Raw genomic sequence first — 19,367 nt, forward strand, 5'->3', positions numbered from 1 at the left:
TTTCATAGAAGTCGATTCCAGAACACTTTGCTGCCCATGACTACAATAGATGATTTTCACAGGACCTGTTGTTCCAATCAACCTACGTTTTATAGTGTTTATATTTCAGACAAAAGGGCAATTGTCATAACCACTTCATTTAGCCAAATGTCAAGTAGAGTCGTGGCTTTAAATTGGATTTGTTGAGCCCTAATATCAAAATATGTACACTTCTCCACAGAACCTTGAAAATAAGTAAATTGTGTTACATAGATCTTGTTTCATGAATCATTAGTTAACAGTTCTTTTATTCTTTCGTATATGCACACAATGTGCCTAAACATTTGAGTACCACTTATAAAAGTTGAAACTATGCTATATGAATTATGTACACAAACATCTCTCTCTCTCTCTCTCTCTCTCTCTCTCTCTCTCTCTCTCTCTCTCTCTCTCTCCATTCCCTGCTACTTAATATTTCTAAACCACTTACTCTAACTTTGGCAATAGGGTATTTTATGGCTGATTTCTTTTTATTTTCATTGTCTATTTGATTTGTCTTGGTAACTTCTTTATAAAGATACAAGACAGTATGTTGGAAAGTGAACCCAGAGCCAGTCTATGCAAATCACTTCTCTAAGTGCATATTCTTCACTGGTTAAATGTGGGGATTGGGTGAGGAGTTCCCTTCTAGATTCTTAGATTCTTGTTGCTCTTCCCTTCTGTATAAAGAATAAAAAAGTTCTCTTTGTTGCTTTCCCAACCTCATTTTTACATTAATTCATAGTTATACCCTACTCCCAAAGTGCACTCACCATCTTACCTATGTTGGTGTTAACACTGCAATTAGTAATTGAGGGTTCTACCTAATGAGCTACAATATACTTTAATGTGTAGATTTTCTAATTGGTAGTTAGGTTAATAACCATATTTTAGAGATTCTTGCTTTACTTGAAATTGACATGGGTATAACATACAGAGAGAGGCTCATCAGTTCACTTCCATCAGATGACAAAGTCTATTAGTTCTGACTTTCCCAGAATTGTGAAGATGTACCCCACTTTAAGAAAGTACTGTGCTTGTAAATCTAAAATTTAAGTTATTACATTAGGAATAATCATTCATCTAACTAAACATCTCTACAGAACACAGAAGAGTCTCTCATACTTCTAAAACCCGTGGATATTGAAATATGATTTGGCTCTTTCACAGTCCTACAGAAAAGCTCTACTGCTTAAAATATACCATAGCTGGAGGTATTTTATTTTTGCTTTTGATCAGTTTATTAGTTGTTCTGTTCTACATTTTGCGGTTGCTGCTGTTGTTGTTTTTAATGCTTTTACATTATTGTCAATCTATGGATTGTGCCTTGAGAGATATACTGGATAAAATTTTGCGGCAATAGAGATCTTTATTCATCCACAATTAAACTACTCATTCTACAGATAATCTATTGATAGCCAACCATATGAAAAACAATACTAAGCTCTATCTTAAAGGAATGTTACCAATTTATGTTAACAGATATATATGAGGTCTGACAATTAAGTTTGTGACCTCATCCTAGAAAAAGTGCTACATACCTCCTTGCTGAGTATCACTATGGTCACCTTAGAAATACTCCTCTTGGGAAGCTATGCACCAATGTCAGCACCTAGTCCACCCTTCAAAGCAATTTTGGAACTCTTTTTCTGAAATGGCCATCAGAGCTGTCATCATGTTACCCTTGATGTCCTGAATGTCATCGAAATGTCTTCCTTTCAATATTTCCTTTATTTTTGGGTAAAGACAGAAGTCATTGGCGGCCAGATCATGAGTAGGAAGGGTGTTCCAATACAGTTATTTGTTTACTGGCTAAAAACTCCCTCACAGTAATGCCATGTGAGCTGTTGCACTGTCGTGATGCAAGAGGCATGATTTGTTGGCGAAAAGTTCAGGTTGATTTCGTCTTTTTCATGCAGCATTTTCAGTATTTCCAAATAGTAAACTTGGTTAACCATTTGTCCAGTGGTACAAATTCATAATGAATGATCCCTCTGATATCAAAAAAGGCTAGCAACATCATTGCAACAAGTTCAGGAACCTAATTGTCAGACCTCATAAGTAATGCAATGATGTAAAATTTTATTACAGTTGTTATTAATACTAAAATATTAACATATGTACATAGTGGGTTGAATAGTATCCCCTCCAAAATTCATGTTCACCTGAAACCTCAGAACATGACCTTAGTTGGAAATAAGATTTTTGCAGATGTTATTAAGGTAAGGGTCAAGATGAGATCATATTGGAATGGGGTGGGCCCTGAATCTAATGAGAGTGTTCCTGTAAGAGATAAGTTATATGTGATAGAAAAAAAAAATCCTCAAATTGACTTATGAAAAGGGGGAATGATTGGCTCATGTAATTGAAATCCCTGGCTAGAACTACCTAAGCTTTAGGCAAAGCTCAATCTACAATTTCAAATAATGTAACCGGAATCCAGTCTCAAATGGCTCTGCTTTTTATATTGGCTTTATTGAATTCAGATTCCCTCTGGTTACAAGATGGTTTCCAGCAGTTCAAGTTCTACATTCTCTTAGGTTCGAGTCTAACCAAAAAAAGTGAGTACCTGTACAGGTATAGTTAGGCTCAAGTCAGAAAACATAACTCACTGTAGGTACTTCAAAAAGAGGGGATTTAACACAGGAATTTGTTTTCTGAAGAGATGGAAGAACTGAGACATTCAACAGGAGCAGATGAGACAACCTAGAGATGAGCAACAGTAGGAAGCCACTACATCTAGGGCTTAGAGGGTCAAAAGAGGAGTCCAAAAGGCACGGCCACCAGCACTAAGACAGGGTTTGCCCAGTAGGAACTGTAGTCATTACCGGATATGCCATGTGAGGCAGAGAGAGCGAGAGAGAAATACCCCAGCTTTTGCCTTTCTGTCCTCCAATCTTCCACCAATTGCACCTAGCCAGAGCCAGCTGACAGAAGAAACTGCAAAATGCAGGGTTAGCCCTCCCTCCCAATATGAGCAGAGGCAAGGGGAGGAATGATCTGAACACAAATAGGATGTATTATTTAGGTTTTGGCTCTGATAATGCTATATAATAAACAGCTCCCAACTCTCAGTGGCTTACAATAATAAACATTGATTTTTCTTGCTTGTGGATCTGTAAGCTCATAGTCAAGGGAAAGGGCTCTGCTTAAAGCTATATGTTGGGTTTAGGTCTGTTCCTTTTATCTCTCCTTCTGGGACTTGCAGTTATCCAGGGCATCCTCTTAACACGGCAGATGGCAAAGTGTAAGAGCAGCAAGCAGAAAAAAACATGTCATGTCTCTTAAGGACGCAGTTCAGAACTGGCATACTGTCACTTCCACCCACATTCCATGGCCCAAAACAAGTCTCATGGACAAGACCAACATTAATGGGCCTGGACAAATACTCTGTCTACTCTTATGAGAGGCACTAGAAATTCACAGGCAAAGGAGCCCTGGGCATATAATTCAATTACAGGGAGAGAGTGAAGAATTTGGAACAATAATACAACACACATGAGCAACTGACCAGCACTACCTGCCTCCCAATAAGACTCCAAGCATAATATCTCATTTTCTCTAAATGGGTCACGTGCCCAATGCTAACCCATTCACTGTGGCCTAAGATGTGTGATGCTCTGCTTATGTCTGAGTCAGATTTCCAACTCCTAAGCTGGGGTTAGAATCAACTCCATCCAAAACACAAGGACTAGGAAAATGAAAGGGTGTGGTCCCCCTGAGGAAATCAGAGTATTCTTGTCATAAGTAAAGGCCATCAATTCTGGGTGTCAAAAAAGAACAGATAGTCATTACCATAACTAACACCCAAATGTGATATGTGATATTTGACAATTTACTGAATGTATTCTTTTCCACAATAAAGAAAAAGAAAGAATAAATTATAGTTTTCTTGTTAAAAAAAATAGGAAAAAGTAAAAGTAAAATTCTGCTATAGAATGAAATCAGTTGTTCATATCCTGTAGTCAGATTCATTAATAATATGACTGTCCATAATGTTGATACGAACTAGAAAACCATTACCAAGAGAAAAACAATGGTGAAGCTAGATCGAGTCAGAAGGAAGTACAGTGTAGGGGTCATGTCTTCTTGGGAGAGAACAGCAACCTCAGCCCTACTGGTATTTTGGGCTAGATAATTGTTGTCTGAGGCCATTCTGTTCATTATAGGATGTTTAGCAACATCCCTGGCCCCTATTCACTAAATGCCAATAGTATCTCTACCCCCCATTATGAAAACCCAAACTGTATCCAGACATTGCCAATTGTCCCCTGGGAGACAAAATCACCCCTGGTTATAACCCATTGGAATAGAGGGAGAAAAGAAAGGGAGAGAATGAGGAAAACCCTTTGTCTTTTTCCTATCCTTTCTTCCTTTTTCACTGAGTTGAATAGAATATAGCATTCTGGGAAAGGCATTTTATCTGGACCTAGAATTTAGGCAGGGGCAAGAGACAGGCTGGAGTAGGACCTGATGGTGAAGAGACTCAAAAGCTAAATTGCTCTGCCTAGGAGTTAAGAGGTTTTGCTGAAGCTAATGGTAAACCACACTGGCACATAACCAGATTTGCGTTTTAGAAAAACGTTGTTTTAATGGTTCATAAAAGTGTACATCAGAGAAAGGGTGATGCCTTTCTTTCAGAACACTTAGCACAATTTGTACTTATTTCATTTTTATGTACTTATTTCTTGTCTGTCTCCTTTACTATACTGTAGATACCATGAGATTGGAGACTGTTTTCCTGTTTTGTTTACTACCATCCCTCCATTACATCAAAGCTCAAGAGATATTTAGAAACACAACACCAGTAATTGCAGCTTATGGCAGTCAATTTTAACAATAATAATAACAGTAGCTATAATTTCCTGGGTGCTTAGTACTGACATGTTTGTCAAGTAAATTGCTTTGGAGACACTATGGTGCTTAACTTTCAGGTCAACCCTGTGAGGTAGGAATATCATATTGTCCATATTTTACACATAAGGAAACTGAGTCTAAGAGAATTTAAATTTTTCCCCCCAAGGTCACAAGGCTAATTACTAGTAGATCTGCTTCTGTGATACTCTGTGTCAATGATACACATTTTCTGACCTTAAAACTCGACTCTGCCATATTTCTTCATGAATATGAGATCTGATTACAAATTCTTACTGTTCTTTTTCTCTTTATCTTACTCCTTCACTTTTTGTTAAAGTCTCACAAAAATTCTTTCTGAAAAAAAAAAATCCATCAGTGAACTGTTTCTGCTGACAGTTCTGACACCAAATGTATGGGTCTTTTCCACACCAATAATCAGTTCTGACACCAACTGGGTGTCCTACAATCCAATTCAATTCTGACACTAACTACCTGGAGACAGTTCCTGCCCCATAAGTCCCAGGTTATCACCTGTACTTCTGACCAACTGGCTATAATCCAAGGTTTCCCACAACTCCCTTCTCAGGTTCAATAATTTTCTAGTATGGCTTACAGAATACAGGAAAACAGTTTACTTACTATTACAAGTCTATCATGAAGAATATGACTCAGGAAGAGAAATGGAAGGGGCAGATGGTAAGGTATGGGTTGGAGAGATGGGGGCCCGGTAGGAAGAGAGCATGTAGTTTACATGTTCTCTCCATCACACATACCTTTCCCACCAGCACCTCGATGTGTTCACAGACCCAGAAGCTCTTCAAGTCCCATCATGTATGGATTTTATGGGAGTTCCATTACACAGGCATGATTGATGAAATCATCAATCACTGGTGATTGACCTCAATCTCGGGGCTCCTCCCTCTCCCCAGAGGCCTGGGAGGGGGCTGAAAGTTCCAACCCTCTAACCTCTGGCAACCAGTCCACACCTGGAAACATTTAGAAATCCACACAGATTCACCTTATTAGCATAAATACAGGTATGGTTGAAAGGGGCTTGTAATGAATAATGAAAGATGCTCCTATCATTCAGGAAATTCCAAAAGTTTTAGAAACTCTGTGTCAGGAACTGGGGACGAAAACCAAAAAATGTATTTCTTACTGTATCACAATAAGTTTTCCTCATGAGAAATATTATTATTTGCTATTACAAGATCTTAACCAATTGAAAAATCCAGATCTACAGGATTAACTCCTAGCTCTGTCTGTAGTGCCCCATCAGTTCTAGCTCATTTCCCACTACTTTCCCCCTAGATGTCTTGTGATCTGGAGATACCAAACCACACTCAGTTCCCCAAACCAGTTCTACTCCTTCAGGCATTCAGAAATTTACTTCTCTGTCATCTTAAATGTCTTTTCCTCACCATCCCCTCCCTGGTAGGACTACAACTTCCCATTTAACTCTTCATTCATCAGGTAAAACCCATTAGATGGTAGGTGCTGATACCTTCACTTTACAATGGGGAGACTGAAGCTTAGAAAGGGACTGTACATCTTCTCTCTCTCCTCTTACATTACTTGTGGTCTTTTAACATCTGTACAACTCCCTACCTCCCTCCTTTTGCTCCTGCCACCTCTTTCACCTTGAATCACCTTCCCTCTTACCCTGACCCAAGGAAACGGTGGTTATCCTTCCAAGCCCAGGGGCAGTGCCACCTCATCCACTAGCCTTTCCCAGTTGAGCCCTTACAACATTCCTCTGTTCTTTGTAAGCCTCTCCAGGCAATTGCTGTGTCTTAATCATTTTGTATCTCCCATGGAGCTTAGCAAAAGAATCTTGTACTTAGTGGGGACCGAAGTCTTTTTTCGTTGTTGTAGCAGATGGAATCCAACTGATGCTAGCCATAACTCACTCTCTTTTTCACTATCTATTTTTAGGACTTCAGGGTTGCTCTGGTATTTTAATATTAAAAAAAAAAACGCAAAAACATTTCCTTGCTAAGCAAGGTCCACTTTGGCTGACCCCAGGAGGAAGGAAGATATAAGTCCATTACATTTAGGTGTTTTATTGTATTCACCAAAGGATAATGGGGAGAAGAATGCAACAGTATAACAATGAAGGAAGGAAATGAACTAATTCCTGCTTTGGGAGAAGTATACAACAGCTGTGCACCGGGCTGAAGGAGTGTTTTCCAAAAGCAAAACAAAACAAAGAAATGATTAATTATATGCACTGAAGCCAAATTTGAGCACTTTTAACACAGAAAAGGGAACGACCCATCACTGGAGTTATCTCCATGCTCTGAATTTGTAAATGCTACCTCAAGAACCTAACTATGGGAAGTATTTCCCCTAAAAGCATAACTAAATATGCTTGGGAGAATATTTTATGTGAGAATCATTAACTTTTCTGTATGGTATTCTATTCTCTTTGAACTTCGAAGAAAATGAAATGATCAGAGCGCTACTACAAATGACTGAATATTCACCAGGGCTTCTCTAGGGATGAATAAGTACCATTTATGTTGTGAGTGTTTATCTTTTGTGTAAAGTATCCTCTCAGGCTCAATAGGATGTCATTCATCATTTAAAGAAATAAGAGTTTGCATATTTTTAAATTGTGTTCCCAAATAAAGCCTGTTGCCATTATGTTTAGTTTATTGCCAAAATTGCACATAACTAACTCTTTAATAAAATATATACAATAAGGTAAGATGAAGAGCAAAATGAGATTTTTCCCTATTTCAATAGTCAGAATTGAAGTAATGATCAATTTAATTAGGCAAACAGGGCATGCCAATTAGAATAAAAGATTCCCTGAAGTCATGTAAAATACAATGTAGAGAAAGTAATTCTATCTAGCCCCATATGTACAATTGTGGAAGTTAGATAATTACTACATAAATACTCATCAAAATTCTTGTGTGAAACCAGGTCCAAGTGAAATAAAGGAAAGTTATACATCAGATTTATATGCTGAGGCAAAGAGAGAGCTAGACCCTGCCCCCTGGGATGCTCATCACTGCACATCCCAGATCTCACAGAGAAGCGGGGTGAACTTGTGGTCATTCACTCTCCATGACATCAGCATCTCTGCATGGTGATGATTGAATGTCCGCAACTCGGTCAGGCGACCCAGGAGACAGGCAAAATGTTGAGGATTTTCAGGCTGATGAATCTTGCACAACTTTTGTAGCACATCAAGCAGTGGTTCCTGAAGCTTCTCTACTGCCTCTCTATCCTTTATATATTGTCTGTCTGTTTTGAAGTTTAAAATAAAATCACAAAATTAAAAAGTGGAAAAATATGACTTCGGTATAATTGTAACAACGCTAACCTTTTAAAAGTATTACTTACAAATGTTGTGCACTTAAAATGTATAAATGACGTGTTCAACCTGTTGAATTTTTGCACACACATATACTCATGTAATCACAACCAGATTGAGATATAGAATATTTACTGCCTCAGAAGCCTCCCTAAATTCTCCTTCCAATCGGCGTCCCCAGATGTAACTCATTTGGTGGACATAAGCATCATTTCTGATGGGTATATTCCAAGAACTGGAATCGCTGGGTACTAGGGCATATCCATGTGTAACTTTAGCAGGTACTGCCAAAAAGTTATGTTTTTTAATTATAATTTTTAATGGTAAAACAAAGTAACAACTACCTTCTGCCTCAATATCATGTATACAAATGATTTAAGGCTAACATTGTAATTATGTTTTATAAAGCATGCATGTGGCATCACTTACTCCCAAGTAATTAATCAATAAGTATAGAAAAATTTTGTGTATAGAGATATTCATTTCAACATTGTTTAAAACAACAAAAAATTGGAAGCATCCTGAATATCCAAACATATGGTAAAGATTAATTAAATGATTATCAATACAATGGAATATGATATGTGCATTACAAAAACTTTTACGAGTATAATTTTTTGATGACATGGGAAAAGACTTTTGAAGAAAAGTAAACTTAAAAAAAAGAAAAGACAGTATATTCCCAAACCAATGGTTGCCAGATTGGGGGTTGGGAGGCTGGGTGAAAAAGGTGAAGGGACTAAGAAGTACAAATTGGTAGTTACAAAACAGTCATGGAGATGTAAAGCACAGCATAGGGAATATAGTCTATACTATTGTAATAACTATGTATAGTGCCAGGTGGGTACTAGGCTTATCAGGGGGATCACTTCGTAAATTACATAAAGGTCTAACTACTATGCTGTATACCTGAAATTAATATAAAATAATATTGAATATCAACTATAATTGAAAAAAAAAGACAGTATGTTCTCTATTATGTTAAAAAGTATGTAATTTCATATAGGTCCCTGCTCGTTGGAAAAGTCGATCCTGACCACTAATTAAAATAGCATTCTGCTGAGACTTTCTTTCCTTCTGTTCTCATCTTATGTTTTGCAGCGTTTACCACCTCCTGAAAATTATTTTTGTTTCTTCATTTGTTGTCTTTCTCACCCTAGTAGAATATGAGCTGCATGTAGCTGTATCCTGCCTGTTTCTTTACTGTTATATCCCCCAATGTTTAGAACCATGATTATCGCATAGTAGGTGTTCAAAATTCATTTATTGAATGAATAATGAGTGTGAGGTTTAGAAAAAAGGCTGAGAATAAATACACTGAAATGTTAACATGAATCAAGTTGAGTGGTGGGATTATAGGCTATTTTACTTTTTCTTTATGTTTCTGTGTTTTTCAGATTTTCTTTAATAAGCATTGTTATGATTATACTGGGGGAAAATGAGCAAATAGCATAAACATAAAAGTGTAACATTGAAATTACCTGGAGAGAGGATAACGATTGCTGTAAGCAGAGCATACTCTTCTTGAGTCATTTTCAATTCTGCCACACTTTTATAAAAACTAAACATTGGAGTTATATATTCATCAGAGATACCTATGGGGGAATGTCGAAAAATTGCAGAGGCACAGTAAATTTTTTGAATGACTGAAAAATGTAAAATTACAAACACATCATATATACACACAGATTAATATTTGCACCCATATGCACACATTCAAATAATGACTATACTCGTATATTATATGTCCTGGCCAAAGGCAAAGCATTGCAGAGGGTCAGCTAACAAAATCCTCAAAATGTAACCTAATCAATGATTTTTGTATGTCTTTGATTGTGGCAGTGTCTTTGTTTTAGTCACTACTGTCTGACAATAAACGACAACATTCTTGAATTGCCAAAGAATCTCCCAACTTCACCATTTTCTAGATCGGATTTGTTAATCATTTTAATGTTAATATCTACAATCGCGGCATAAATAGTATCTTAAACAATCAAAAAAAATTATAGTTCTGCAGCCCAGAAGTATAAACACATCCACTTAATTATGGTTAGGGTTCTTATCAGGGTTCTGATCTCTCTCTGAAGTACCAAACCGGTTTTTCCATCGCCTACTAGGCATTGGTATTTGGATGTTCTCTCCAAACTCAACATGTCCAAAGCTAAAGACACCCCGTCCAGAACTAAACTCTTCATCTTCCTCCACCCCTTCATCTTTCTTCAATCCACCCCTTTCCTAGTGCTACCATTCTCAGTGATGGGTATCCCCACCCACCCAATTTACCCACCTGGACAACTGAGACTCAGCTTCCCTCTCTGTCAGGTGCCAACTCCTGGGATTAGATGGCTACCTCTCACTTGGGGCTCCCTCTCAACTCCACCTGGAATTGACTATTTTATGTCTTTATTTTCTTTCATCTGTAACATTGCAATTGCTTTCTCACTGGTCTTCCTGTCTTCAGTTTGGTCCCCTTCAACCCATCACCTTTCTAAACTTCAAATCACATCCTATCCTGACTCCCCACTTCTTACAAACTTGAAAAACTCTCCATGGCTTTTGGCATAAATGTTCTTTCTTTTTACTTTGCAAACTCCAGGACCTTTCCCCTACCTACCTTATCACCCATTACTCACCCACATGGTAATAACAGGAGCTCACTTTTATTGAGTACTCATTGTATATCAGGCACAATTCTAAACACTTCTTATGCTATAATACATTTAGTCTTTCTAACACCCCATGAGACAGGTACAGAGCGGTCATATAACAGGCCCAAAGACACACAGCTGGTGAGAGGTGGAACCAGGAAACCAATATTCAAACCAAACTGGCAGGTTCCAGCGTGCTGGCTCTTAGCTGTGACTAAGCTGCATGACCTTTCTTTTACACAGCCTTTACTCCAGCCGTGTTCAGCCATTACAGGTCCCTAAACAATTTCCATTGTCCAGTTTTTGTACATATTGTTCTCTCTACTTGGAATATCCTCTTCCTTATCTAGCTTATTCCTCTTTATAAGTTAAGACTCCTTTGTGTCACTTCCAACACTCATTCAGCAAATATTACTTTAGTGCCTGTTCTGCTCATGGATCCATGCCAGAGGGGCTTTGACTGGGGAATGTGGAGACAGAGAAAAAAAAAAAGAGAGAGAGAGAGAGTCTGTGATGTGACTTATGGATAAGGTAAGATGAGCATGAGTTCCTAGGATTGGTTCAGGCTACAGTAGACCGCTCTATTCCATTCCAAACCAGACCTAGAGCCATAGACTGAACCAAGTAAGGATAAAATTGGCTTCCAGATTCTAGAAAGTATAAGTATCATCTAATATTACACTTCACAGAGTCAGAAAGTCTAAATCCTCACCTTTAGAAAGAACCTAAAGAATTGTCCCCAACTGAATCGTTGGCCTTTCTCTCGTTAGTCAAAATACCACACTTTTCTCCTCTTTGACTTTTGATTCTTTTAGTGACTCCAGTGGGCTCTCTAACAACAGTGTCTTTGCTGAGCACCTTGGGGATTAATTACATCACGTGGGATACTGCCCTCTATCCAGCGGTGACAGACTCAACTGAACACCCACAACCAAACTAGATACAACTTTAAAATGCAGAGGTTGGAGTGTGAGCCTGGGAGTACCAGTCCTGGTTTCCGGCAAACATAGTGGTTAGGAGGCAGTAAGCCGGCTCTGATTTTGAAATCTGACCTATGACTTGCTCTGGGCACATAATAAACTCTTTATGCCTCAGTTTCCTCCTCTGTGAAATGTGAATTATAACGATGGTATTACATGAGATAATACTTGTAGGGTGCTTAGCACCACGCCTGCCGCACAGGAAACACTTCATAAATGTTAGAGCAAATATCATAATAAGAGCTATTATTATTGTTATTCAGGAGAATTGGATCAACACATTAGGTCTGTCTTAATCTCAGTTCATCTAATCTTAGATTAAGCTCATGTACTTTTGTGTTTTCAAAACAATGTTTCATGTTTGTTTTGCTTTTACATTCTGCAGTTTCCTAGAGATGAATACCAATGGGCTGATCAGGGATTTGCCTCAGAATTTTCTGGGTTTTAAGGCTAAGCTAAGATCTATATTTTCTTGGTGAGGTTGTTCTTTTTCACCTTCAAACAGTGGCAGTCTTCAGCATTTGGAGACTACACCAATCAGTTGTGCTTACCTAAAATAATAATTCACGACTGTGCCATTTTATTTTATTTATTTTTTTAAGGAGGGCACAGCTCACAGTGGCCCATGCAGGGATCGAACTGGCAACCTTAGCGTTATCAGCACCATGCTCTACCCAATAAGCTAACCAGCCACTCCAGAACCATTATTTTAAATAGTACATGAGGATTTGGGTCCAACATTAAAGGCAGATGATCTGAAAATATTTAATTTTTAGAAATTTCTTTGACTACCTAATTTCCTATTGTATTTGTCTTTCTAAATCCCCACTCTCCCTCCAAAGATGTTACCTCCACTAGCGATCTAATTGTAGTCGATAATTGAGGGGGGGAAATAGGTAAATAGATAGAAATTTTTATTATGATTGTTTACCTTGTGCATGTTGTAAAGGCCAAACGTGAATATAGAGAAAACGCAGAAAACAAATAATAGGAAAGTTTTTGAAAAATAATTTTCTTAAAGGGTAGACCAAATATAAATCTGCTTTTGGAATTAGAGTCAATAATCAGAATTAACCACACCAGCATAAACAAAGGGGTGTGTGAAGTGTTTATGAATCAGTAATTTCTAACATAAAAAATATAACAATAACATCATCCTGAAGGGGCAGTCTTTTCCTGTTTTCCTGCTTCCTCCTCGCCAAAGGTTTGCTTCATTTTGACTCTTACTATGCCCAATTAGCTGATTTTTGGTCACAAGAGGGAGCTATTTTCTAATTTAATCACAAAGACTACCCTGGCAAAGTCCAATGTAGTAAAAAAAAAAAAAAAAAAAAAAATTTATGTTATTACTACTCTGTTTCATTTCTTTATAAGAGGTATGATTGATAAATTGTTTAATGGCCAGAAATATTCTCTCAAAGAATATAAATAATGAGTATTTGATAGAATCCACACTATATTATGTTAAGTTTTATTTTAAAAGTGTCTTTTATTTAACTTCCTAGTTTTAATTGAGGACAAAGATAAACTAGAGGCCTGTGTGTGTGTGTGGAGGGGTGTATTATATACAAGTCTTCATATTATACAAAGGATCCTTGTTAAGCTAGGACACCCAACCCATGTTTCAAAGCCAAGTTCAAATTGCTTTCTCTCTGGAGCTTTCCCTGTCACAGTGTAGCAGAATTAGTTGCTCCCTTCTTTATGTTCAATTCTATTGTGTCAGCCACAGTTCTCTCCCTCCCATCAGAGTGTGAAATACCATATAAATTTTATGAGAACAGGAACCAACTGCTGTATTCCAAGTACCTGACACACTGTCTGACCAATAAAAGGTACTCCATAGATGCTTTTTATTCATCTCTATATCCTTAGTAACTAGCATTCTGCTGGAGACATGGTAGGAGATTAATAAAATGTGTTTTAAATTAGTCAATATTACATTTTGCTAGTTCCTTGTGATGAAGGTCACATAGTTATGAGATGTGATAGGGAAAGTATGCCATTAAGATGATGGAAACATTCTTGTGGTGCTAAGAGATTGGACCTTGACCTCTATTTCAACTGCTAAACTCTACTCAGCGTCATTTGTGCCATACTGTTTAGCAATTCAAAAATTGCTTTCAATATAAAATATTTATATAATATTTCAATATAAAATTTCAATATAAAATATTGAATACTACTTTCAATATAAAATATATAATTGAAAATATTTAATAAATAACGTATTTCCTGTTAGTCCTAGTGGCTAAAAGTTATCGGGTCAAATTAGATCTCACTAGTGCTTAGGAGTTGCCAGGGTTTGAACTGTCAAATTCCAGATTCATCTCAACAAAATTCACCAATTTTTGAACACCTAGTATGCGCCAGGTACTCTGATAGTGCTGGGAAAAGTCCTCAAGCAGTTGACAGATTAATGGAAGAGGCAGATACATAAATAAACATATAATGTCCAACACTGGACAAGTATAACAGGCTTAGGGAATACAGCTGAGGGCCAATGGAAATATTAACTCTTGTATTACTTTAATACTTTCTCTTATTTTGAAAAAGTTTCTTCCTATGATTTGAGTCCCAAATTTGTCCATGCCCAAAGTATCACGTGGCCACTTTGAAAAGTAAAACAAGATGTGTTAAGAATTCTAAACTTTAACTTAAGCTTTTATCTTTCTTATAAATATTCTATTATTTGTTTCTTTACATGTCTAACGTTTCTTTCAAAGACAGAATTGGAACCGACAGTTAGCTTACATCTGTATAAAGGGCACTCCTGGGATGCTGCTAAACACCCAGCAATGCAGGGGAGCCCTCCCCCAACAGATAATTATGTGGTCCAAATGTCAGTGGTACCAAGGTTGAGAAATCCTGCTCTAGAAGAAGGACAATGAATAGTGTCCTATATGTGATAAATCCGGCAGTAAATGTTTGTGAAAAAGTACAGTAAGGTGGACTTATAGGAAATCTTTCTATTCAACAGATATACATTGAATACTTGCTGTATGCCAAGCACTGTATAGTTGTTGAGGGTATGGAAATGAGAATACATGGTTTTTGGCCTCCAAAACTCACAGACTAGTAAGGAAGGTGTACAAGCAAATGATTCCAAATCAATGGGCAATGTAATAAGGACTATATGAAAGGCAACTGCAAAATGCAATTGGAGCACGAAGAAATGCCTGCCTTCCTGTGTGAGTCTACTAGGTGAGTCAGAAAGGCTTGCAAAGTTGACCATTGAATCATGGAGGATGATTAGAAACTCGTCAAGCCATAAAAGTCTGGGAAAGACATTCCAAGATATACTGGGAGTGCCAAGAAAATGTATACACATGACTTGTGTTCATCTTTTGTTATCGGTGTATATTGAGTATTGTGATTTTAATACAGTTTTTTTCCTTTCTTAAAATGTGTATATATTTTTTTGGCACCCTCTGTATAGCCGTTATAATAATATAGAAATAGAAAGTGCAAAGATGTGAACGAATGAGAGAGTAACCACGTGTAGGACTCACAAGTACCTTAATATTATTAGAAAATAATATTTATGAAATTGAAATTGTAGGAAGTGCTAGATTATTAAGGACATCAAATGCCACAAAAGTGGTTTTCGTTCTTATATAATAGGGTACCTTTGTAACATTCTGAGCAGATATGACATGACCATAGAGAGATATTGCCTAAAGATCTTTCTAGCAGTAATATGAAGGAAGGTTTGGAGGGATTTAGACAAGAAGCAGAGAGAACTGTGAAGACACCAACGCAATAACTACATGAAAAGTGGTGAGGAACTTGAAGATTACAAAGATGTCATCAAAAAGAAAAAATCTTGCTTACAACATAAGGTTCAGAACTTGATTCTACAAGTTTCAGAAAAGTTCAAAACTGAAGTTTTCCACCATGAGATCTGTACAGTTAAATATGCATGCCTCTAGTTCATAATAAGATACTTTACCCAAATATCAACCACATATTGTGAAAATAAAAAGCCTCCAAACTCACATGCTGCTTAGTATTTTATTATCTATAATGATGGTTCCGTTGATTAATATTTATGAATTTGCTTCTCCCAGTAGATTTTTTGGAACATTGCCTTTTTCACACGCCACATTAAAAACCTGATCTTGCAAGATGACCTTTCAAAATAACTTTTCATTCTTATGCAAATATAACACATTCTTATTTCTATTATACTCTTAATTCCACAGTAACATAATGTCTCAGTTACCCTGTTTATGCCTACACAACTCTTTAAAGAATATAATGTGAAATTACTTTTCTTGTTCTTCAAATTCATACTCTTTTGTTTGCTATTATTAAATACCAATTACATGCACAAAGAACTGACTCCTGAAATATAGTTACTTAATGAGGGTTACGGTGTTTACATATGTTAATTAGGCTTTAGAACTTATATCTGACACAACCTATGGTTGAGTTGTTTCTACATAATTTGAGTGCATTTTTGTATTCCTAACATAGTATTATGAAAAGTCGGTTTTTAAGCTTGAGTTTTTATTAAAAATAGGAATAATCATACCAGTACCATAAAATATGACAGGATTGAAAGAGACTTGCCAACACTGAATGAGTTTACATTTTAACATTAAGGATATTAGCAATATATTCTCACAGACCAAGCAAGCTGTTTTGTTAATTTCGAATATAAATAACCTCTGAAATTTATAGTATTTTGTGGCCTTTTTGGATCCCCATAACAGACAGAAATGAAACATTTAATTCAGTGGGTGTTTCTCAGGCTGACAATCTATCTTGTGATTTTTGCAATGGTTTGCTTTCACGTACATTATCTTGTTAGTATTCCCAATGGCCTCTGAAGGTGGGTGCTACACTCCAATTTTATAGAGGGGAAACGGGCTTAGAGAGGCTAGATGACCTGCCCATGGTCATACAGTTAATTACCAGAGTGCCAGGAGGTGAATGCAGCTGTTCTCAAAGCCCAGCACTCTTTCTATATGTTGCAGCTGTCACTCGCTAAGATCTAATAATTGCCCCATATCGGCTGGCAGGGAATATAAAGACCAGTAAGATATGGTTCCTGCCCTTTGGTGGAGAGAGAAAGTACAAGCAGCAGCTAGCAATTTGAAATGGCTTTTAAGTAAATGATAAAATGAATAGAAACAGGTCAGAGAAAGAAGAAATTCTTATTAGAGTGATGAAAAAAACAGATTTCAAAACATGCTGGGGTTCAAGACAATGTGGTGCAGCCCCAGTAGAATGTTAGCCTATTGCTGCCCAGTGGAGGAATCCTCCAGCTGGCAACTTTGATTTGGTTTCTCCCCAGTGGCCTAGCTGAGACTTTCTAAAAACTGGGCTGTGGCTCTTCCTGCCCAATCCTTTCTTGCTTCTCTCCTTTCACAGGTGTTAGATCAGCACGGTGGTATTAAATTATCTTTGCCTCCACCTGCTTTCTGCCCACTTCTTATTTTTCAGAGGCATTTCCCTCAGTCTCTTGCACACACCATCTTGGTGTCTGCTTCATGTAGGACCTATGTTCACACAAACACTTAGGATAGAGCCTCACACATAGTCAATATTGAATAATTGTTAGCTTTTGGTACTATAATTAGCAGATCCATGCATTATGCACATAAACATTCACAATTTTCTCCTTAGTTTTCCAAAAAACTTTTTTTGGGAAAAGTCAGTTTTTCCTCTCAGCTGAACCAGTGTGAAAAGGGATTTCCCCCATTTTAGCCAGGCTAAAGGGACCCTGGTACTGCCCGGGTAATCATCACGGAAACAGCAGCACCTAACTTAGCTCAGGATCCAGGAGATTGATGGAGCCAGGCAAAGAGAAAAGAATAGAAGATGAACAGGAGGGAGGGAGGGAGGGAGGGAGAGAAGGAGAGAGAGAGAGAGAGAGAGAGAGAGAGAGAGAGAGAGAGAGAGAGAGAATGAACAGTTGCTGGATAATTCCCCTTCTCATAGAAACATTTCATTTCATATGGCAGAAATTGCCCCCCCCCTTTTTTTGTCTGGCACTTCAATCAACTTTAAATGATTCATCTTTGAGGAGGAGGAGAAAGATTACAGCAGAGCTTCCCTACTCAAACTGTCTTTCCTTTTCTTACACTCAAATGCAAAAGAAGTGTCTGTCCCCAAAATTAATCACTACAGGCAAGATCTGGAAAAGACTTTTTGTTGATTAGTTGTCAGTGTGATATTCAGGGGAAGAACCATCTGTAAATTAAATAAATGGATGAGACTAATAGCTTCAGACAAACATTCATTCACTCATTCCACAGATGTTTGTTGAGCACCCACTCCAAGCCAGGCATGTGCTAGGAACCTGGGATAAAATACTGAGTCAAAAAGAGGCAGCCCCTGCCTACATTTTTAATATCAAAATCCAGGTGAGACTGTCGAACAAATATTAAAGTTTGACATGATTTCAAAGAGATCAAACTAGTTATGGGGTCCATTTCAACAGCTTTTTACCAAAAAAAATAAATAAATAAAAAATAAAAAATGGACATATGACTAATAGATAGTAGAGCCTAGACTAAAGCCAGATTCTTAATCACCATTGTTCCTTGATGTATAAACCAAGCATACATCAACTAGAGTAGGATCCTTTGATACTTAGAGAGATCTATCTGTAAAATCTAAAGTATTTTATCACATGAGTCATCATCCCTTCTTATTTTATTAGTTCTTTTTTTTTAATTAGATATGACTCATGGATTTTCTTAAACAGAGCACTGTCACAGTCTATGGAAACCAGGACCAAATAGCTGACCAAGTTAACCTGGAGAGGCTTTATCCATCACAGGCTGAAGCCACAACACTCTTCTGCATAGAGAGAATCACCAACTTAACATTCAACAGCCTGAGCAAACAACTAAATTCATACACATGAAAATCCAGTAGCTTGCAAAGAAAAAAAGAAAGAAAAAATTCAATAGTTTGCATCCTTTAACTCTTTCCTAAGTTGAATTGTCAATTAGTAATTGCAATTTTAAAATCAAGATACTTGCCCACTGGTTAGTAACTCCTTATTTCTGCCTCCTAATCAATGGGCATAAAATTTCAGTTAAGCAAGATGAATACGTTTCAGAGATCTGTTGTACAACATTGTACCAATAGACAATGATACCATATTGCATACTTAGACATTTAGTAAGAGGGTAGATTTCATGGTCAACGTTCTCACTACCATAAAATAAAATAAAATTTAAAAATCAGGATATTTAAGTAGCCGACCAAGTGATGGACTAAACCATCAATAAGAAAAACTGATTGAGAAGATTTGACTGAGAAAAATTGATTAAGAAAAGCAGAACTGGATGATGCGTTGGAGGTTACCTGTTTCAACTCTTCTCCCTTACCCCAAGCCTCTTGGACACACACACACACACACACACACACACACACACACGGTATAAATTAAGGGCCAGAACAGGTAAGTGATAAAACCTGTCCAGGACCAGAATCCACATTTCTCGATAACATAATGTCTTTCAAAGGGAGAAAAGCTACAATAATATATTTCTCAGCTCTTTCTCTTCCTCTCCATTTCTC

At 37.3% G+C, this 19,367-nt stretch overlaps 1 protein-coding gene across 4 annotated transcripts in view; it reads right to left on the minus strand.

The window, feature by feature from the left end:
• Window positions 1-4,028: 4,028 nt before the first annotated feature.
• The window catches only part of NR1H4 (nuclear receptor subfamily 1 group H member 4), a 57,132-nt gene continuing 41,793 nt past the window's right edge, over window positions 4,029-19,367 (minus strand). Inside the window, exons 8-9 of one of the 4 annotated variants that reach the window (XM_033118095.1) lie at window positions 9,682-9,795; window positions 4,029-8,130 (exon numbers count right to left, since the gene is read on the minus strand). In XM_033118095.1, coding sequence (XP_032973986.1) covers window positions 7,892-8,130; window positions 9,682-9,795 — 353 coding nt within the window. In that variant the 3' untranslated portion in view covers window positions 4,029-7,891. The remainder of the gene's footprint in view (window positions 8,131-9,681; window positions 9,796-19,367) is intronic. The other 3 variants (XM_033118098.1, XM_033118096.1, XM_033118097.1) reach the window with 3 other exon arrangements.

The sequence above is a fragment of the Rhinolophus ferrumequinum genome, chromosome 10 (genome assembly GCF_004115265.2).
Source record: "Rhinolophus ferrumequinum isolate MPI-CBG mRhiFer1 chromosome 10, mRhiFer1_v1.p, whole genome shotgun sequence".
In the NCBI taxonomy this organism is placed as follows: Eukaryota; Metazoa; Chordata; class Mammalia; order Chiroptera; family Rhinolophidae; genus Rhinolophus; species Rhinolophus ferrumequinum.